The sequence below is a fragment of the Hylobates moloch genome, unplaced genomic scaffold (assembly GCF_009828535.3).
Source record: "Hylobates moloch isolate HMO894 unplaced genomic scaffold, HMol_V3 SCAFFOLD_3, whole genome shotgun sequence".
Lineage (NCBI taxonomy): Eukaryota > Metazoa > Chordata > Mammalia > Primates > Hylobatidae > Hylobates > Hylobates moloch.
The window spans coordinates 49,996,769-50,020,704 of NW_026652278.1; the positions used below are offsets into that span (position 1 = coordinate 49,996,769).

Below are 23,936 nucleotides of genomic sequence, written 5' to 3' on the forward strand. Positions count from 1 at the left end.
TTTCTGTGGAATTTTTCAAGAAAAATATTTGCCAAAGGTTAATGTTTCATGTTCCCTTGGGCTAATCATGCTCTCTCACCTTTTTTTTTTTTAAATTGCTCCAAAATAGCTCTTTTTAAATTCAGTCATATATTATCACAATTATGTATAGTAACCAACCAAAGATAAAACACATGTAAAATGTTTTTCATTTTATATTAAAAGCTGAAAGTTGGTGCTACAGGATGCTTTATATGGTAAGTTGATATGTAGAAAAATACTAATATGTAGGTTAATTTCCTAATATTTTGAATTGCTTTGCTTCTTCCGTAAAAGTTATTCATTTATCATTCTACACATTTCAGTCCAACTAATTGAGGCAGCAAATATCTTGAATTATTATTTTAAAATGTGTTTATACACAAAAGTAGCAATCATGTCAAATAATAAACTTTGTTATTTAAAATATTTCCCTGGAATCGAGAGAATTTGTTACTGTAAGATTCTACAATAATTGATAGTGTAAAATGTTATCAGATACAAACCAACAAGGATGGAATAGAGGATTCCTGGCCTATCTGATGGTGGTTGAATATTCCGGTCCTGATCAATGGCTTGGATTGTTGGCGTAACAATAATGGGGTTCAGTTCTTCCTGAAAAAAAATTAGAGTTTTATTCAGCTGCATTACTAATACTTCATGAAGGATTGAGACAGACATTTTAGTTTGGAAATCTATATAACATCTGAGACAGTAAACTCAAGTGTCAACATTTATGATCTAATACCTTTTACTAGTTAATTTTGAACGTTAAGAGGGAGCAAAGTATCCTCAAGGTCAAAATGGTAAGACATAGTAATTATGCACATAGACATTTATATCAGTAACTACTCCTAAAAGGAAAGCAAGGAAGAATGACAATGCATTTTTAATCTTCTCTAGAGGATGTCACAAAAGAAATAGCAGCCTATCAAATAGTTTATGAAGTAATGTTTTCTCTTTGCTTTAGACAAGATTTGTAAGAATACTTGTATTCTTTCCTTGCTAAATCATTTTTTAGTTTCAGACACATCAATTATATTAAAATATAAATACTTAAAGTAAATAATTTCATAAAAATAAAAGTAACATTATTGAAAATTTCATATAATTAAAATTGATTTTAAATATTGCAGGTATGTACATGTATTTTACAATGGTCTATAAGAAATAATGTTTAAAATTATAATATACTTCTTTAAATTCAGTGTTTCCCAATTTAATGTCCAGTACTATTCTGTTGTGCTATCAGGACTGGCAAACATTTTTCTGTAAAGGACCAGATAATAACTATCTTTAGGCTTTGCCAACAATATGGTCTATGTTGCAGCTACTCTCAACTCTGCCATTACAGCACAAAAGCCCAAGTGGGCATGGCTCTGTTGCAAAAAAACATTACAAAAACAGGTGGTAAGTTATATGAGGTTACTGACTACTGTGATCATAATAGATATGCTAAAAATACAATAACAGTATGTTGAAAAATAATAAAAAAGCTTATCCGCACAGATACGCTTGGGAAATATGATATTAAATACAGTTTTGAAAGCCAATTAACTGTACCACAAATCTTTTCAGACTTAATTATGCTAATCTGCATACTGACTTTCTAAGAAAAAGGTACTATTTGCTCACTTTCAAGAAACACCCATTAACCTCTTTTTGAAATAATGCCTTTAGAACACAGTTTGGGAAACACTACTCTAAGTTTTGTAGCCCTCATCCCAAATATGTAACTGGTAATTCTAAATCGAAATACCTTAAAGGGTAATTCTAAGGGAAATTCCATTACATATTTGGGCTGAGGGCTGTGAAACTTAAACTACTGTTTCCCAAACATTTAGTATGTCTCAATATCTGCAACTTTACATTCTGAAAAATTACTGCAATGTTCTCATATTATTTCTTCTCAAATGACAGAACATTGAAATATGTCATGTACTTTTATACAAAACCAGTAGTGTCAGTTCTTAGCAAAAATGTATAGTGATGGCATGCTGGAAAAGAGCAATGATATTAAAACATTATTTATAATACTTAATTTTATATTGAAATTATAATAAGGATAATTATTGACCAATAATTTAAACACCATAGACATTGTAGGGGTTTCTCTTGACTTCATTACCACTAATAGATCCTAAGTAGTCTAAATGTTATCAGTATTTTCCTGAAAATAAAGAGTTGTTGGTAGTAGCAACTTACTAATACTCTATTCTCTCCTTTAAATGTGGAATCAGAACCATGAAAATACCAAATAAATATCAAAATTACTCCTTTAAATCCAGAAGATTATTGTTCTTATCACACAACTCTCACTGAACTTTTCCTCCCACACTGCCTTTCTCTCTCTCTCTCTCACATACACACACACACACACACACACACACACACACACACACACACACACTTTCCCAATAGTCAATTTGCTTGGTATGCAATACCTGTATTTCTCCCTAAACTGAAAAAGAAATCTGAAGTTCTTTGAAATATGTATGTTTGAACACAGGAGTTAAGAGTTGACAAGTTCTTTCTAGTCATTTCACCAAGGAATCTGATTACATCAGCCAAAGTCAGCTTATAGTTAAGCTGTATCAATCCTGGTTCATATAATTAAATCTGCAGTAATTTTTCCAAAACCGAGGCTCTGTTTGGATCCTGTGAAGGCATTTCAAATCTGAGGATTTTCTGCAGTTCCATTCTGCATCTCATAGTCAGAAAAATATACCAATGTTTCCCAAACAATTTTGGCTATTATAAAATAAGTAATTTCTTATCTAGAAATTAAAATAAAATTGAATCTTAGCTTTTCGTTTGGAATGCAAAATGTAAGCAAATCATAATATTTCAGGATATGTTGGCTGATCACCTTCATCTATTTATTTCTATAGATTTGCTAAGTTACCTACACATAAGCAGTTTTAGCTTTGTTAATTAGTAATGTAGTATAAAATATTCTTTCTATAATATATAGAGTTGTTGAAATGAGCAACATAATTTATTTACATTGAATTGTATAAGCGATGTAAAAACTAAAAATAACACATCAAACAAAACCAAGAGGAAGGGAGAAATGAAAATTAAATTCCTCATCTTGCACATTTGCTTGCTAATTAAATATTATATATATATATAGTAAGAACTGAAGAAATAAAAAGAAACAAGTGTAGTATTTAGAATTATATTAATAATCAGAAGATGAAAATCTGTGAGTATCTCAGGATACTGAGCATGGAAGTGAGGGTAGATGGGATAGAAAATATTTTACATAAAGCCATTTTGTACTGTGTGACTATGTCATTACCATACCCTGTACTATTTGTTTTAACATTATTAATAAATAAATTATAGTATTGAGAATAAAAGAAATTAATCTCTCTTGATAAAGGCTTTCACAAGTTTCTGGAAATTTAAAAGAAATGGTGTGGTTTAAATAACTTATCAGAATTGACATTTTATCTTGTCCTATAGAGATTAGCAACTTATTTCACAATATTTATTTTTCCTTCTGCTACCATAAATGAAACTGTCAGATAATCTAGGATTAAAGGTGAAAAGAATGATTTCTTAAATATTATGTATATGATTACCTCTCAAGTAAATTGTGCTCCATGAAGCTTGAAATTTTTAAATATTATTAATACATGACATTAAAGAATACTAAAAATTATGATTTTTAGGATGATCTTGTTAAATATTTAACATATTTTATAAAGATATGTAGCATTGAAGTCAGAGGCAGATAATTTATACGCATTCATTAAAAGAAACAACACAAATAACATGCATTATGTTTGAACTTCTGTCTGCTACCACAATCTCCACAGTAGATGGAACCAGGCCTGGAAAGGGTATTCACATAAGCAAGAACAACCCATGTTGAAACGGTTCCTTAGAATAAGTGAGAATTTCACAGAGAGAACAGAGGTAAAATAGTAATAATATGTACGTATTCAGTTCAAGTATTTTTTTTTTTTTTTAACAACAGGGTAAATCCAAAGCAAACTGAGTAAAAATGAAATGAAAAAGGAAAAAAAAAGCAGTATGTAGTAGTAAAGAATCTAATGCTGATGAAAAAAGGAAACAGATAAAGGAAATAGTCTTTGATCACCAAGTGCCAGCATATTACTGTCCTTGAATTTATTGAAAAATAGTATCCTTATAATGAACCTCTTTTTCCCTAAGTTTGTTTTAGGTCAGTTCTCAGACTTTAAACCTAGAGTATCAATTTAATAAAACGCTAAAGAAAAGAGAGTAATAGATGGTGTGTTGGCTCTCTTAGAGACATTTACTTACTTTACCTTCTAAATTCTGTTATTTATTTCCTTTTTTTCTTTTCTTTTTTTTTTTTTTTTTTTTTTTTTGAGACAGGGTCTCACTCTGTCGCCCAGGCTGGAGTGCAGTGGCGCGATCCCGGCTCACTGCAAGCTCCGCCTCCCGGGTTCATGCCATTCTCCTGCCTCAGCCTCTCCGAGTAGCTGTGACTACAGGCATGCGCCACCACGCCCAGCTAATTTTTGTGTTTTTAGTAGAGACGGGGTTTCACCATGTTTGCCAGGATGGTCTGGATCTCTTGACCTCGTGATTCGCCCACCTCGGCCTCCCAAACTGCTAGGACTACAGGAGTGAGCCACTGCACCTGGCCAATTCTGTTATTTTCATTGAACAGAGTTATAGCTCTATGAAGAGAACAGAATTATTCTTGCCCATGAATTGAAGCAATGTAATCATTTACAGGATTTAGCAAATAGCAGATATTTAATATATTTTTGCCAACTTATTCTATTGAGTTATCCAAAGAGATCACTACTCTCTGGTCAACTTTGTAATATTCACTACCAGGAAACAGTCCATCTGCGGCTACTGCCAGGTCTTCCACAGTTCCGAAAAGGCGGTTAATTCAGTGACTTGTTTCTTCTGAAGAACAGAGTCTCTTCACATAGATAGTAATTGCTGTTGCTTATTCTCTGTCGTCCTCATTTCTCTTAGCTTTTGACTTTACTGCCTAGATTACAGAGGAAGTACGGTATGTGTTGAAGAAATTAGAAGTCCACCTATAGCTCAAAGATGCCTGGGTATCCTTTATGGAAAGTATCAAAATGTTCCTCTATTTTATTACAATTGTTACATTTATCTTTTTGCCAAAAGCTTTATTGGTCTGTGGGCAGAAAATATCTTATTTGTATTTATAACCCTCAGCCTAGTGCCTCACAGATTTCAACAAATTTTTGTTATCAAGTCAAGAAACACAAAAAGAGCTCCCCAAACTCTGGATGGTTCTTTTATATTTTGCCTCTGAAGCAAAGCTGCTTTCTTTGCTGTCTCATATGTCTTCAGGAAGAGGTCATGTCTCCTGAATTCTGTTCCAGTTGATAAGCCTATATTAGAAGCACACAGGATAGCAGATTTGCATTTCATTGCTGTTTGAACTGTCAGAGCTACATTCCCTGTCTTAGTCATGGGGACACATAACTAAAGTGAATTAGGTCCATATAAAGAGATTCATATTGAGAAGTTAATCATAGAAACGATTAAACAACAACAACAAAAAGTCTTCTGTGAAAATACTGTGTAAATATATAGTCAAGAACCTAAAGATTATTCTATTATGAATACATGTTTCCTATTCATTAGCTTTTCTGGAGACACAACTTCTCTTTTGAGCAATGTTAAGACAACGTTTTCATGCACAACTGTTTATTATTCTGAGGATAACAGTAGGCAATTAACATTTGATGTGAGTGAGGGTTAATTATGCCTCATAAAACCTCACTACCAGATTGAAAATGAACTTTTGGTCTGAATTTTATTTTATATATATATATATATATGTGTGTGTATATATATATAATCATTAATAAAAACATATTAGCAAGCAATCACAAAAGATTAAGAAGCCTTTCTGCAGATTTAATAAAATCTCAGGTTTCTGGTCTTTTAGGTGTTCAAACCATTATCTTGAACAAAAGGTATATTCAAGAGAAACACTCAGATTTCAGAGACTGGATATATTCACTGTTTAGCTAATAGCAGGTAAACAGAAGTCATGATCCATAGAACAATAAGATTTAACCAATGATATCATCCCTAATGTTAAATGGATACATAATGCATATGATTTTCACTGTTTCATGCATGGGTAGGTTGTCTTTAAAATAATTTGAAACCATTTCTTACTTTTAAAATACTTCTCACTTCACCAATGAGAAATAATATCTATCATTTACACAAGTTGATGGGTCAGTAAACTTAAAAATGACATTTCGCAGACTGATTATTAAAGCTTCCAGCCTGGGTTGAGATAGAGATAATAGAAGCATTGTTAAAATACTAAATATTCTCAACTTGGCATTTGAATGATGTCTTCATCTGAGTAATGTATACATAGTAGTGCACTGAACGTGCCCAAGTATTTCAAATTAACTGAAGGCATTATAATTATCTTCAAGGAAGAATATGTTCTGATACATCCCTGGAAAGGTAATCTGAGCTCATACAAATACATAGTTTGCTGTTATAAAAGCCAAACTTGGATGTATTATATAATATTACACTTATCATTGCTTAGATCTTTACACTGTATTTTAATCAAGTAATAACATCATAGTATTTGGAGAAAGGATAGTCATGCTAAAATAGTAAAAATATGCTGTAAGTATTCCAAGACCAATAATTAAGTGATCTGAAATCTTAGAAACTATATAATTTAATACCTAAGTTATTGAATTTATTACTTAGTACTTAATTGCTTTCACTAATTTTATGTGTTCTTTACATTTAAATTGGTGCTTTTTCAATATCCATTAAAGTCATTAATATTCAATTTGTACACTTCCTTTAACAATAGAAGATTTCTACTGCATGTAAGGAAAGTCAGTGTCACACCTGTAATCCCAGCACTTTGGGAGGCCGAGGTGGACGGATCACGAGGTCAGGGATCGAGATCATCCTGGCTAACACGGTGAAACCCTGTCTCTACTAAAAATACAGAAATTTAGCCTGGCTTGGTGGCGGGCGCCTGTAGTCCCAGCTACTTGGGAGGCTGAGGCAGGAGAATGGCGTGAACCCGGGAGGCGGAGCTTGCAGTGAGCTGAGTTCGTTCCACTGCACTCCAGCCTGGGTGACAGAGCGAGACTCCGTGTCAAAAAAAAAAAAAAAAGTTAGTGAACATTATTATTCTCATTTCATATTACATCGCAAATGTACTATTTTCCTCGAAGCTCTTGATTATTTTCAGCCAGATTCTTGCTTGTTTCCATGTGTTACTAACACAGAGAACTAGAACAAATCCAAAATTTTCTCAAACACATTCATATAGACATAAATACAATTATATATTCCCTTTAGAGGCCAAACAACCATTTCTGTTTTCACTTTGCTTAGTTTTGCTTTTTTCAAGGGTCAGAAATATCAGATTGTTTGAAAAAGTATCAGACATATCAAAATGTTTTTTTCTGGTGAGATTATTTTAAAAAATAGTAACTAATTAGGGTGAGTAGTATGAGCCAAGCCAATTACTTTGAACTTTTTGTATTGTTATGGAAGAAACACAGGTTGAACATTCACAAACATCTTTGAAACTGATACACTACATACATCAAAATTCCTCAAATGGTTTTGATAATTATTATCCTTAGAACAGAAGAATGAAGAGCACATTTGAGATAGGTATATAATCATGATTCATGAAAATCATAACACCTCATGCCTGATCAATGGTGTTTCTTATCACATATTAAAACAAAAACTCACTGAGCTAACAGAAAATACCCTTGTTTTATTATTTCCATGAGCAAATTTTATGACCCCTCCAATATCATACTCTTTATTCTACCACGTATGTGTAGATTTGCCTTGTATAATGTGACTGAATTTGTTTCCAAAATGTGCATTTCAGTATCCTCTCAGTTGCATATTTGAATACTTTTACTGATACTTCCCTTATTTTCAAAATATTTCCTTGAATGTCTTTGTCTTTAAAGTTTGTTTACCTGGGATTATATGCCTCCCTTGTCTATGGATCATCAAATGATTTCTAGACAGGCAATAAAAACCTTGGCTGGTGGTAACCCAGTAATTATTGTCCATGAATAAATAATAAAAGTCTGTAACAAAATCTTCAAGGTTGGTGACTTGTTCCACATTGTCCAAGTGACAAAGTCTCAAGCATTACTGCAATCAAGTTGGCTTTGACTATCAAAAATCAATTTCCACATAACTCAAACCTGAGAATATGCATTTCACAGATGTTGTAAGGAGGATACATAGATCACAGAAATATTTATTACAACACTTTCTTCCATTCTTATCCATTTCTATAACAACTATTCTTGTTCCTACTTCTCACACTGCCTCAGGGCTAACTCAAAATCTTCTTGTTATTCACCTCCCCTTCATTCCCATCGTGCACATCAAAAATCCTCCAAACGATTTTGACAAGCATGACCCACTCTGGAAGTCAGAGGAAAGGAAGAAATTGAGCAGACAGAGTTTGCTTTATCATGAAGATAAGGAGACAATCTTGGGAGAATTTATTTGTTCATAATTTTAGTCTCATTAAATTTGGATGAATATTTCAATGATAATAATGATATGGTTCCCATTGTGTGCTCTCATCAGGTCAGGAGATGTCTGTTTTTGTGATGACTTCAATTCATTGTCAAATCAGAATTCTATCCGGGACTTCCTTGCTAGCAGGGACTGTGTGAGCACTCCCTAGGGTTTTTACCCTCAATCTCTCCAGATAAGGCCTCCTCACTCAATAGGAAGGCAATAAAACAAGGACAACAAATATGGAACAAATATAACAAAGTAGTCCTTTTTTATTGATTTCATTTTAGAGAAATAAAACCTGATTTTGCATTATCAGATGCATTAGTTTGGTAAAAGAACATAAATTTTTAATTTAGATAAATGAAGCAAAGTAATATACAGTTTTCCCAAGTGGTTTTATCATTTTATATTTCTACCGAGTATGTGTGTAATAAATGTGAATGTTCAAATCAATGGGAAAAAATTGATTTTTAAATAAAGAATGATTAAATATTGGTTAACAATGAATACAGAAAAAAATTATGATAGATATTGACTTTACCAAATAAAGCTTTGGAAGACTGCTAAGTAAGTCTTTACCAGATACATCTTTGGTCGATTGCTTATGCCAAATAAATCTTTCTAGAACAAAAGTGAATATATGAGAAAAACACATGTATTAGAAGTCAACATAGGTGAAAATAAGAAAGGCAAATGATTACTTTAAAATATTGCAAATGCTTGCTTAGCAATGATTTAAAACAATCCCAATAATTGGAACTGTTGAAGGCATGAGGAGATAGGGGCTTTTATATCTGTGACGGGAAAAAAAAAGCAGGTTAAGTTCAAGGAAAAAAAAATGAAATCTATCACCAGCTTTGACAATATGTATAGTATAGATTAAAGCATTTCAATTTGAGCTTTATCTTACATAAATATTGAGAGATTTGCTTGGAGATATGGTGAGAAGGATATTCATTGTACAATATACAATTTGCTTTTTTAAAAAATAAATTTCTTATTCAAGTACAACCTATGAGATACCTTCAGAAATCAATAGTCAGTCACTGATGAATTATCACAAAGTTATAATTATACATTCCAGGAAAAAAATTGATATTTTCACCAGGTCTGATAATATGTGTAACTTAAACTTAAGGATTGCACTTTGAGCTTTATCTTACATAAATATTGAGAGGGACATATGCTCAGAGATGTGTTGACAAGAATATTCACTGCACACTATATAATGTGCTTTTAAAAATAAATTTCTTATTCAAATATAAGTTATGAGACACCTTCCTAAATCATTAGATAACAGTCTGGGACAAACTATTACAAAGTTATAATTCATTCATGTAATCACACTGTGATCAAGAAATAGAATATTGCCAGTATCTCAGAAACCCACTTATTATCTACTCATAACTGCCCCTACTTCCATCCTAAAGATGGCCTGATTTGTAATATGAAAGATTTGTTTTATCTGTTTTAAATTTTCTATAAATTGAATTACATAGTATAAAACCTTTTATATATGGCTTTTTAATCAATTATTATGTCTTATATGATATATATGCATGAAAGATTCTTGCATATAATTAAGCGCAGTATTAGTAAACTCATATTAATGGTTATACTATCATCCATTAGATGAATAGATCATATTTTATATATTCATTTTTTTCAACTGGTGATGAACTTTGTACTTCTTCTAGGGTACGCTGTGATGATAATGCTCTTACAAACACTCTTGAGTTTGTCTTCTTACTGATATGATTGCATTTGTGTTAAATATGAGAATAAAATTGCAGAGTATGTACACATTCTGATAGGCTAGATTATCGTCAGTTTTCTAACGTGGTTGTGTGGTTTACATTCTATCACAGAGTAGGAGAATTCTAATTCTTTCACAACTTTATCAATTTCAGTCTCAAGATTTTAGCAAAGCCAGTGAATATGTATTATTATCTTATAGTTGCTTTAACTTGAATTTTGTTGATGATTAATGGCGTTGAACAACTGTTTGATGATCTTGGACATGTGTAAAGTGCTGTTCCATATCTCTTGCCTATTTTTAGTTGAATTGTCTGTTTTCCTTAATGATTCACAAGAGTTCTTTATATATTGTAATTAAGTCATTTATCAGCTTAAAGTTTTATAAATATCACAATTCTTATGGCTTATATTTAGACCCTATTTAATGTTATCTTGTCAAAGAAAAATTTCTAATTTTAATATAGTTTTATTTATCCCTTTCTCTTTTCATATGTATTTGGCTATTTCCTCTACCTGTACACACATTCTGACCATATGAAGTATAGACAATAATTTTCCTTATCTACTTCCATAGATGAAATATTGTGCTCATCCACATCAGAATTTACGTAAACTGATTTGGCTTCCCTATAACTTTCTTGAGAGCAATGTGAAGGTCTATTTTCTCTTATATCTGTAGGACCAGACAGTACATGTGGCACATGGAGACTCAAAAACTTTGAATAAAGTGTTTTTCGGTTGTAGATTATTTAGAGTATTTTTGGGGCTCATACACACTTGCCTTGCTCTCTGAATTTCTGTAGGACATCTAAATACAAATAATGATGTTTTTTGAGAATCTATTTATAATTTCAATATCTTTGAGCTTCCTAAGTTGCTGCATTTAACTACAGGCCAAAATAATCTGGCCATGAGAGTGAATCATATACACATATAGGGGCTCAAAGTGCTTCACTGAGATGGCCTTTTGGGGTAGTACAATAAACAATGTCATAAACATTCCAATAGAGTGAACGGTGAACTCCTATGTCCTACAGCAAAATATGCCAAGCTTGCCAATAAGTAGCAATAAAGCTTTTCAATAGCTAGTCTCCTAGAGCTTGTATATATATACACATATATATACACTGTATGATTGATGTGAGGATGCATGAAAGAATATATATATATATAAAGAAACAGTAAATGACATTCTTAATATGTGGAAATTATTATAGTTAGTTTTTTAAATTGATAATTTTAACGCTTTTAAATTGTGTAATCTGGGTGTTAAAATTGACTCCAAGTTACAAGCTAGAGAGAGAGAAATTTTCATTTGAAACTAGAAGCTTACACATCTGTCTGAAAATAGGACACTGATATGAATTTTGAAAGTTTATTTAGAATTCCAAAGTTGATCAAATAATTGAGGAAGTAAAAAGGGATTATCTATCTCTGCTATTTAACTTGAAGCCAAGCTTCGAATGAGAAACTTATGAAGTAAATTATTTAAAAATCATACTTAAAAATAAGATAGTCTACCAGAGAGTTGAATATTCACTTAAAGTAGGTATCTGATTTTGATTTATTTAAAGGTAACTTCAGTGAAATTATTTTCTATAGACTCAGACATATCATAATTTTATATCCAATAATAAATTCATTCCCTACATTTTTATTGTAAAGAGTTGAAGTGAAATTTCTTAATTTGTTAACATTCAGATGAATTATATAAATGCATTAAGCAGTTGGCATGTACAAAGAACTCTACTAACTGCTAAAGCAGTAGAAAATAAATTAGACACAAATTCTGGAGACACGAGAAAGCTCACAGTATCAGGGATGGGGATTCAAAGTGCAGGTACCACAAGTTAATTTAGAAAATGTTTTGTTAGGGCATTTCTCAATACATGGTAAGAGAAAGCTCTGATAAAAAATTCACGCTGTCAAGTATTAAAGGTGAATTATAAAAAATAACAATGAACAGACATTCAAGCATGTGTACTTCGATCCAAGTATCAAATGTGATACTGCTAGTGAAAAATAATGTTCTTGTCTCTGATAGGAGCGGGAAAAAAGAGTAACAAAATATAGTAGAAAATCATCTAGAGACATTTTGAGGGGAGTTTCTAAATCGCCTTAAAAATGGAGGAGTTTAATTTTGATAAACTGAGTTGCCAGTGAAAAACTTCTATAGGAAAATAGCAAAAATATTTGTCTTGGTGATTAAAAAAATGATTCTAGAGTATCTTTAAAAGTATAGTCCAGAGAAGCAAAAATATTTATAACCCTACTACCCAATGATTATCATTTTTAATATTTAAGGTATTTTGTATCAGTATTTATCTATGTATATATATTGCTTGTCTAATTGTCTGTATATAAACACATGTAATATTTTACCATGTTCCATATTTAATTTTGTTGACATTTTCATCTCACATTATATCATAACATTGGTCTTCATCAATAAATATGCATCAAAAACCTATTTTTGCAATAGCTTTCCAAACCCACTAATGTGATAATTTATAAAATGATATATTTCCTCTTCGATAGTGTGTAAAAAAGTCTAACTGCAGATGCTTGTCAATAGTGAGGGAGATATACATCTAGAGTGTTGCTAGTTAAGCATAAAGTTTAATTTTAAATTTCTTTGGTCACTAGCATAATTTACTTGATATGTATGTGTTTTGCCTGTTCATTTACTTTGCCTATTTTGTTTTTTTAATTTTGGCATTTTAAAATTTTATTTTCATGGCATATGTGAATAGCACAGAAATCAACACTTTGTCACCAGCCTTAAACATATTTTCAGTTTGTTGTTTGCCTTTTAGTGTTGTTTTTGACATTTAGGAGGTTGGTGTTTTTATTTACTCAAATATTTCCCTTTCCTTTTGGATTTTAGGCTAGATACTTTAAACCATCTAAAAATTATGTGAATATCAAATTATCTATTTTTTTCAAGTACTATGGCTTTAACATTTTATATGTAATGTTTCAATCCATCAAGAAATTGAACAGTAAAGACTTAATACCAAATTATAATTGGAATTTTAATCTTTATCATTTTTAACAGAAATAAAACTAGATTGAATAACTGTATTTTTCCATTGTATCTTAAATGGACATCTTATTTATTTATTTATTTATTTATTTGAGACAGGGTCTGGCTCAGTTACCCAGGCTTGAGTATGATGGTGCAATCTCACAAACTCCACCTCATGGGCTCTGACCATCCTCCCACTTCAGCACCAGAGTAGTAGCTGGGACTACAGGTGCATGCCACCACACCCGGCTATACATTTTTTTTTTATATTTTTTGTATTATTGGTTTCACCATTTTGCCCAGGCTGGTCTCGAACTCCTGAGCTCAAGCAAAAGGCCCACTTCGGCCTCCCAAAGTGCTGGGATTACAGGCATGAGTGACTGCACCTGGCCTATAAAATGTAATCTCATTGCAAAACTCAATGATGCCGTGCTTCTATAATTTTTTTTTTTTTAGGACAGAGTTGCTCTGTCGCCGAGGCTGGAGTGCAGTGGCGCGATCGCGACTCACTGCAAGCTCCGCCTGCCACCACACCCAGCTAATTTTTTTGTATTTTTAGTAGAGATGGGGTTTCACCACATTAGCCAGGATGGTCTCGATCTCCTGACCTCGTGATCCACTTGCCTCGGCCTCTCAAAGTGCTGGGATTACAAGCATGAGCCACCGCGCCCAGCTTATTATATTTTTTAAGACAGGTTTTCTCTAGTAGAAGAGAGCCATGATATTTAGGATTATGCATATGTGTGAAAGCTAGACATTTAAAAAGCATACAATGACTTGAAATATGGAATTGGGTATCAAATAATCTGGATTTATGGAAAACTAGTCACAATTTTCATGGAGATAAACAAGATGGATGTCAAACAAGAAACGACCATGTAATTGCATTTGTTAAATGTCTCTAATGTGTTCCACATCCACTTCCCAATCTCTCTCTCTCACACACACCCCAACAAAACTGCTATCCTTGTAAATAAAATTTAAGGGTTGAAAACCAACATGTATACTTTTTTACATTACACATGTACTTTAATTATCATTTTAAATTCCTACAGCAAGTTAAAAATACATATTTAGATTAATTTTATTGGTTTAATTATTTCTTTTTCTTCAACAGTCAATTGACAGATGACTTTGAGTACTTTTATTCTGAAGATAATATGAATCCTTGTATATATGAGAATGATGTTTCATTCTTAAATAAAAATTTGATTGAATTTTAGGTTCTCTATTTACAAACTTTTTCATTCAATGCACTGCAAGTTCTACCTAATCTTTGCTTTCTTTATGCTTTCTTCTTTAACTGTCTGGTAGAAATTTGCTTTTATCCTATAAATAAATATAGTTTACCAGGGATTTTCCAAGTATTTGTCTCTGCTTTAACTGTGATTCATGATTAACACTTTTGATCTGCAAACACAGGTTTTTATATAACCCTTGAGTGTTTTTTTGTTTTTGTTTTTCCTTACAGTGTCTTTGTTATTGTACTTGCTTACTTCTCCTGGTTTATTAATAAACACAAACTAATTACATTTTTATCTGGCTCTCTGATCTTCGTTGCTTGATTCTCCTAGTTAATTCGTCTGTAGTCTGGAAGATTTCTCAAACACGTAAGGGAATACTATAAAATCGTAGAGAGTGCTTTTTTTAACCAGGCTGATGCAGACAAAGTCTTGCCTCTCAAATTAGTTTCTGTGAACTCCACCTTTTGCTGGTCTGTAAAATAAAGAGTAATCTTAACTTCTTTACCAAGAGGTTTGTTTATTAACTGTGGAAATGCTTGTAAAACACCTAGTACAATTGTCCTATCAAGTTCTAAAAAAGTATTTGTTATTATTGTTTATAGAGTTGCAGCTTTGCTTTCTGCATCTTAAATCCTATCTTTCTGTCTTAAATCTCTTCAGTTTAATTATTTCATTTTTTCTTCTGTATCAATATCTTTAACTTTCAATATTATCCTATATATTCCATTCTTAATTAAATTTTATTTCTTACCCAAACTCTTGAAAATAATTTAATAGTGTTTCTTTTAGTCAATCTTATTAAATATATGCTCTCCCCCTGCCTTTTTATCTTCAGTGTAAAATGCTGCTCTAATGTTGTGGAATCTTTCAAGGGATTCAAGTGTGTTTGAAACTGTGTATTAAGCGATGATCGCTACCTTGCTGACTGCAAAGTTTCCATATTTCTGTGATGGAGAGGTAGAAATCTCTCCTTTATCCCTGTCTACATCTCTTTTCCCTCTACTGCTGCTTTCTTACGCTAGTCTTGGCAAAAATCGTACATAGACCCCTTGTTTCTAGTGTTGATGCAACTTTTAATCCCTTTTTGTTATCTCCACAAGTACATCAGTAGGGCCATGAGTAAAACTAATGCAGATACTAATAGCTCCCTGACATTTCAATTCAGACCTACTCTATGTATTTCAATCCAAACCTACTTTAGGTTAAGAGATGGAAAATGACATCCCAGAAGAGGTGTTAGATAAAACTATGTTTTCAAAGATTGATACTTCGAGGCAAAGCCTTCTCCTCTAACTTTTCCAGATAGAATAATATTGATTATCCTCACTATTCTCATTAAAATGTGCTTTCCTCTGCATTAGATTATTAATCAGAACTCTCACATTCTTAGTTCATCATCGTATATTTTATAGCAGTCCAGTCCAGAGGAAAGCATGCTGCCATCAGAGCCAGAACGACCAAGGTCTTCAAAACTATTCTCCACAACTTATTCATTATGTAAATATATCTTTCTAAATATCAACATTGTAAGTGTATAATAGTAACATTAATTTACAGCAATTCATATATCAGATTAGACCAATTAATCCTATATCATTTTAATTATAGAACTTTTCTCAGGATTTTTTTTTTAAGTAACTTTAGACGGCCTTGCAGTGACTGTCCCAGGGAACATTCAATAAATATTAGCTTTATAATTTCTTATTATTCTATTTATGTATAAATTTCTTTCTGATCGGTACTATAGTTATATTGAAGAGAACGACTATTTCTTTCACGTTAGTGCCTTACTTGGTGCCTGACATATTGTAGATACTCAGTTGCCACTTATTGAATCAAAGAACCAAGGTATTGATTGAATTATGGGAGTAAAATAATTACAACATGTTATAAAGCTGGGAGACAGGAAAATCCAAAAGAAGAGATACATTTTGGGGAAAACAATTACCTAGTAAATTCGATTGAGGATTGGGTTTACTAGAGAAATATCATTTTAAATTCACAATTCAGAACTGGAGAAAATTTAAAAGAGTAAGAAACAGAAAAAATGAATAAAAATAACTTTGTTTTGATATTAATTTTCATAAGTTGATTGAACCTTCAATATATGTGAGAATATTAAAGTTACTGCATTTTCCTACAGTTTTTTGGGTATATTCTATATGGAACTAACACAGTGGTTTTTATTGTCAGAATATTCAAATATTACTACTAATAGCACTAATAACAATGCCATCTGTCACTGATCACATTCACTAGCACACTGTAGACTCTACATGTACATTGAGAACATTGAGAAATCTGTGACAACGGTGAGTTATATCTTTTATTGACTTCTTCTAGTTCTGTATCATCCAGAGTAGAGGACACATACTACTTTACAAAATATACCCTTGCTGTATGAAGCACCAACATTTTTAGTTTCATTTACAGAACAAATTCTGAACTTTGTCTCTGATATAAATTATGTTATACAGCAGCATTTAAAAGAGATATTAGTGATTAGTGATTTATTTTTATAAATGCAATATGAACTTTAGTAATACTAAAACAATTTTGTCATCTTACTATATTTATATTAAAATATGCATATGGTAATGCTTGCTTGCTATAAATTAAATTATACAATAACTGTTCCTTTTACAGCTGGTTTGAAAACATTCTTTTGCTGTCTTTTAACGTAGATTTTAGATCTCAAATACTGTATTTTTAATTTAATAGAACACATGGCCATTTAATACCAGGAAGAAAAAGAGATGTTAATGTCATTTTCCAATAGTATTTAATCTAATATGTTAAAATTTTTAAACATATACAGCATTTGTGCATTAGCTTTAGGAAAAATACACTAGCAGTAATTATATTCTTTGCAGAAACATTTCTGAAATTAACAAAATGAGGAATATGAGTAAACCATTTTTAGGCATTGAAAAGGATAAATGTATCCTAAAAGATGTTGATTTCATACTCAAAATACCATAAACTCTATCTGTTTCTTGGTATTGAAAATTGAATAAAGAATAATAACATCGTCTTATTACCAAGAGGACCTACTGTCTCACCCCGTAGTTAGTGTATGTGACTTAAGAAGCAATGATTAGAATTTGTAGAGATGATGCTAGTCTCACATTGACAAAAAGAAAATTTAGAAAACAGCAATGCTAAAATAGAAATTCACACCAGGATATACTAGCAACATAAAGTTTTAATGCTTTACAGAGCTCATATAGCCTGAATTTTCTGAGAATACAAGAGGAGCGAAAATAAAGGTTCATTTTTTTGATAGATAGTCTTGGTGGGATTATGTCGCCTTACTGAACAGTAAAAAACATTTGGCAGAGCATGTATAATAACCACCAATAGCATGGTTCCCAATTCACTCTTACTCAACTCCCACAGCTAGCATCTGAATCACAAACAGAATAGAAGCTTCCCCAAACTCAACCACTGGTAACGTTTAAATCCCTCAGCATACTGAAGGACCTTGGGAGATTAGGGTCTTTTTGTGGAAGGGCAAATTGAAACACTTGGTTTTAATGTTTGAAATTATTATGACCTAAATTTGTTGTCACACTTCTGTTTTGTCCCTGTAGTGGAGGTGACTACTTTAACCACAGTGGGGTACTGTTGATAACTCTGGATGCTGATGCCTGTAAGGCACTGACAGATGCTTCATAAATAATTTTCAAATGACTTTCTTGATCTTTGCCCACCGGGTCTCTGGAAGCATCTGCTAAAATTTTCAATTTGTCTTCAGAATTTCAACGTAATTTTTTTTCTTTCTCCTTTCTGCATTGACAACAATTTATGTCTTCCACATAGGATGTACTTCTTTCACACTATATGAATATTTTTAAAAGTGTAAGTACCATCACACCCGCATCAGAAGCATCTGTTAAAGTAATCCCACTGGTGGGCGGGACCCCAGAAAGCACATATACTCATAACACCTTACAAGAGCTGTAGGTAATTTGTATTTTGGACAAACGTCAGACTTTTTTTGTGTACAATAAAGATGTATACAAACTATAACCTTTTAACCCTTTCTGATAAGCCTTCCTATATCCTAACATTGATTTCCTTCTTTTGCTTGTTTCTCTCTCATCACTCTTCAAAAAGAGAGGTGGTGACCAGTGTTGGACGAGTTGAAGCAGATGCACATCACTTCCTTTGGGAACTTGCTGAAATAATTCTTTGCATTGCATTTTCATTTACATTGCACTGACCATTCTCTTCACTTAGAACTTTCTTAGTTTTTCTTTTGATTCTTACTGTTGAAAACCAAGATTATGCTCTTGTGATGAAGTGTTTTCAAATATCAAAATCTGAATAATTGGGTAGCCCACTTTCAGAATCTTATCATGAAGTTTATGCTGCAAAATGTCAGTTTAAATTGAAATATTCAAACTAGTAGCAAGGTACCATTGATAAGACATCCACCGACCCAAAAGTTAACTGAATTCATATGCTATTTTTTGCTGAACTTAGCTAACTGGTAGCCATACACAGCAATAAATAGGCTGGCAATTATGCATGGGGGAAAAATGGAGTTTCAAGTGTATAAAATCATGGCTATGAGAATAATATTAATGATAGCCTTAAGGCCCACTCAGATATCTCACAGAGCCTATACTCTGTAACTTAGCTATCATATATAATCTGTCCTGGGGATTTACAACCCTGGCCCAAGAATTACGAGGCATCTATGAAAATGAGACCTAAAACACCAGTTGCCCTAGAGAAAAAGACGCCTCAGCATAGATGCAAATTTCATAGATGTTAAAACAAAGCCAACCCTTACAAGAATAACTTAAACTCCTTATATGAAATAAACATCTGATAATTGACCAGGACTGAATACAGATGTAAGAAAGGGGAAGACTTCCCCAAATTCTGAGAATAGTCTCCAGAAGGATACTCTCCCACCTGTTTGGTGGCCATGCCACCAGCCTGCTCCCACTGTCTTGTAAGAGCACTGCCACAATAAACCACTTGGGAATCAGGTAATGTCTAAGACTCATCTTTGAAGCATATCTTACTGAAGGGAAGAAGTTGGCTCTGGAGAAGTTGGTCAACTAGGATCACCTAAGACCCTGGAGTGCAATGGCAGAAAAGATAAAAAAATCAAAGCATTTAATGATGATCCGATGACTAACAAAGCAATTAATAAATAAGTTAACTTTTAAAGGTAAAGATGAATCAGATGGTCAGCTTTACTTAAAAATATTTGAGATGGGTTGTCCTAATTAATTAACCAACAAACACTTATTGAAAGTAGATTGGAAGTAGACTAACATTTATTGATACTCTACTTGTATCTGGTTCTATAGGTTTAATTTTCACAATGCTACTGTTATAGAACCTATCAAAAGCTTCAAGTAATAAGTAATATAGATTGAATCAGAATCTGACTTTGAATACTCTGTTTTTTGGATCGATTTGACTTTCCACCATTATATGTGTAAGGCTACTGTTTCCTCACATTACCTACTTGTCCTGTCTGATTTTACCTCCCACTATTGTGTTTCCCATTCCTTAGTATCTCTGGTTTATTTTTCTTATTAAAATATGCCAAAACTTTCCTTTTCCAGGTTTTTCATTGGTTATTTCTTTAGCCCTCCATTTATATCTCACATTTCAACTCAAATTCTCCTTCCTTAGAGAAGCTTCACTGACCACTCTAGTTACCAAAGAATGCTGTCTTCTTAAGAGTATGTATCAGTGCCTGAAATTTCTTGTTGAAATTTTAATTTTCTGTCTTCTTACACTAAAATGTAAGCTCCCTGAAGCGGTAAAATAACAATGTCTGTATCCCTAGTACACAAAACACTGTCCTGCACTAAAAATCTTTCTCGTTCACGCCTTCATTCACTTTCTCATTCTCTCTCTCTCTCTCTCGACAGATTAGATAGATAGATAGATAGATAGATAGATAGATAGATAGATAGATACTGAGATAGAGATATAGTGTGTATGTATCTATAACCGATGGACTGATTTTTTTAGGTAACATTCCTTGTCAAGGAGTTGAAAATATAATTGTAAGGAAAGTTTAATTAATATATGACTCAACAAACAATTAAAACAACGTATGGTATGTGGAACTCACCTCTTACTGAATTACTGAGAGGACAGAGGGTTGCGTTATGAGGAAATCTGAGGAATACAGATATCACTTCACATTTCTTCAGAATTTCGCAGTTTAACATATATTTTATTTCATTTGTGCCTCATAGGAGCAGTGTGAAATAAAGAGAATTGTCTTTTTTTTTTCTTTTGTCAAAGAAGTCAAATGACATCTCAATCCACAAATCCAGTGGTGAGGCAAGGCTCCCTAAAGAAGATAAACTTGCTAAAAATACTACCTCCTTTGTTTATTTTTCAGAAATTTAAAATTGCTAGTCTTCATTGAGAAAATTAGAGCAAATGATGAGATTTTTTAAATCTGCTACTGTGAGTACCTGTATGATATTTGATGAAGTTAGCTTGCTGAAGGCATCATAGATCAAATCCCTAAAACAAGAAATATTTTGCGGCCTTACATGTGTAGGATTGGAGGGTGTATGCATACACTTTCAGTATATTCTAGAAATCAGTGAGCTGCAGTGTGATGTCATACAGATATATTTGGCCACTGACCAAAAATAAAAGCATGTGATAGAAGCATTCGTCTTTAAACAATATACTTGCCAAACTGTCTTTACATTGGAATAAGCCAATATTCTTATATTTTATATGTGCAGGCAATCAATAAACAATTGCTAAGGAACAGAGTCTATTCACGGTCCTCTGCATGGGGCGTGGCCTAGTACACATTAAGTTGACCTACTGCACGATGTCCAGTCAGTATTTAAAGGGCTTAAAGATAAAAAAAAAAAAAAAATCATCAGATGTTAAACAAGTAAAAGATAGTTAATCGGTACATTCAAAGTCTCTCATTCTTTTTTGGGATCATCCACTCTGCTTGATTTTTACCCAATATTTCAGAGCCATTTCTGCCGGTGATGAAAAACTGGAGATGAAGTTGCTTAGACACAGCAAATCCTGTATAGCCAAAGGGAAGCTGAAGGTCAAAGAGTGAACTAGACTGATGTCTTGTTCTTGTTTGGAAACAGAATTTATTTGTTTTGCTGACAGAGAAGGAAAATATAAACAGTCAAGATTGGGAAGACGTATTATTTTGCTATAAAATGAATTCAAGAGGAAATAACAGATAAAAGGAAAAGCACAGTGAATATTATTATAGGAATAATTCATTAGAATAGAGAGACAATGAACTTAAACATTCGCTAATTCTTCTACTAAAATGGATCAAGTGATTGCTTCAACTGGCGAAAAATCCCAAACTAACCTAAATATAAATGAGTACTAGAGGACAGGCAGAATCACATCATGACACTGATTTAGAGGCAGAGCCAGAAGTACAATAAAGTTAAGACCCGAGCTCTCTATATAAAACAACCCTTGTGTAACAAGTGAACAACCCAGGTATGTCTTTCTATTTATTTTTGAAACATTAGTTTCTGTCATTAATTATTTTCTAATAAAAATAAAATCATTTGATAAAAGAAATACAATAATAATATCCCATATGAATAAAGTCTGAAGACTCAAAGGGAAAATATTTTTTCAATAACTGTAATCATCATATTTCTCCAAAAATCTTATTTAACAAATAATATTGTGAAAAAAACAATTTTCGTGATATAACTCACAAGGCAAAAGTCTGATATAAAACATAAAATGTCTTTTTGTTTTTCATTTTGCATTTATTTCTTATTTCATCCTGATAAAAATGAATGTGTGCAGTTTTCAGTATGAGCAAATAAGTTTCTTTCCATATATCCTTTAAAACTCTCTTATTCACTTTGAATCTTATAAAATATATTCATTTAAATTATATTTATAGAAAATCTTCTTGAGAAATTATGAAACTTCTGAATTTGAGGAGATAGTGACCTAAATTACTTCAAAGGCAATCTTGATCGTAATAGAATGCTGCAAAAGGGCTCAAAGTTTCACTTTTAGAAAGTAATAAATTGCATGGCATTTAACAGGCCTACTCTAAATAAGCCACAGCCTTGAAAAGAAAATTGCTTTCGACACTGGTCCTCTTGCCAATGTGCTGATTTCTATTATTAGCCAACGTCTTCTACTGGCCCCTGTCTGGGGTCACCTTAGGTCTAGCTGGAGCTGTATCCTCAGGGCCCTGAATGGATTCAGAATCAGCATGTAACATGCTTGTGGTGGCAGTATAAAACAGTCTACATGAGAGAATGGTCCATGAGAGCCAGATCAACGTAAGGATAAATGAATGTAGATGGGATCACCAATCCCAAAGGTGTTATAAGAAGACAGTGAACAAAGTGACACAGAGACTAAGAGAAGATAAGAAAAGAAGTAGAAAGCAAACATAGGGTGAGTATTATGGAATAGTTCTCGAGTAAAATTCAGTTAACTATAAAATTATAATTACTATGGTTCTATCTGTTAATGTAGTGGGCTATTTAATAAGCCAAAGTAGCAAAAACTAGGGCATTACTATGGATTAGTTCTCTGTGTGTTTCCTGAAACCTAGAGAAATTTGTAGGATATAAATTCAATGGTATCCTAGAAACTCATTTTCTATGTTCCAGTCTTGTAAATTCTACCAGGTTCTACAAATCTGTAGTCTAAGAGGCAATAAACCTAATTATGAATATAATAAGACTTAGTCCCTTCCAGGAAAAAGATAAAGAAAATACTAGTGAAGACTATTTCCTTATGAAATGTAAACATGGCCTTAATCTAGACTAAAATACATCTTTTTCCTAAGAATTTTAGGGATTAAGATAGATTTTCTGTGGTAGTAACAGGAGCACAGCTGCTAAATTTATGCCAATAGAAGCAAGGAAGATCACAGGAAAGATGTAACCCATCAACTTTGATTCATTTTGAGAAATCAGTACTCATGTAATGACGGTAATGGTATTTATCATATGTAAAATAAAACCATAATAAGCTTTTAAAATAGTTTAAGGTACAAAAGATTATTTTAAAAACAATGAATTTGATCTCTTAAAATTTATTATAGTTTTGTCACTAGTTTTATTAGAAGATTTTACATGTATTCTTTCTGGGAGAAATGCTATTTAAAAAGTCCATTAACTTTTTCTAAATGTTTAATTTCTTTTTTTTGAGAAGGAATCTCTCTCTGTCGCCCCCAGTTTTTATTTAACATGAGTTACCAAATTAGGGTCGGTGCATTCTTATTAATTATACTAGTTTAAAAAAAATTTATAGAAACTTTTTAATGTTCAGATATGCCATCATATCACTGCCAACATTTGTCTCTT

The 23,936-nt window shown here is 32.3% G+C and overlaps 1 protein-coding gene across 2 annotated transcripts in view; it reads right to left on the reverse strand.

The window, feature by feature from the left end:
- PCDH15 (protocadherin related 15) overlaps positions 1-23,936 on the reverse strand; it is a 1,777,335-nt gene that overhangs the window by 429,157 nt on the left and 1,324,242 nt on the right. For both annotated transcript variants that reach the window (XM_058436255.1, XM_058436254.1), the window contains one exon: positions 525-633. In XM_058436255.1, the coding sequence (XP_058292238.1) occupies positions 525-633 (109 nt within the window). The remainder of the gene's footprint in view (positions 1-524; positions 634-23,936) is intronic.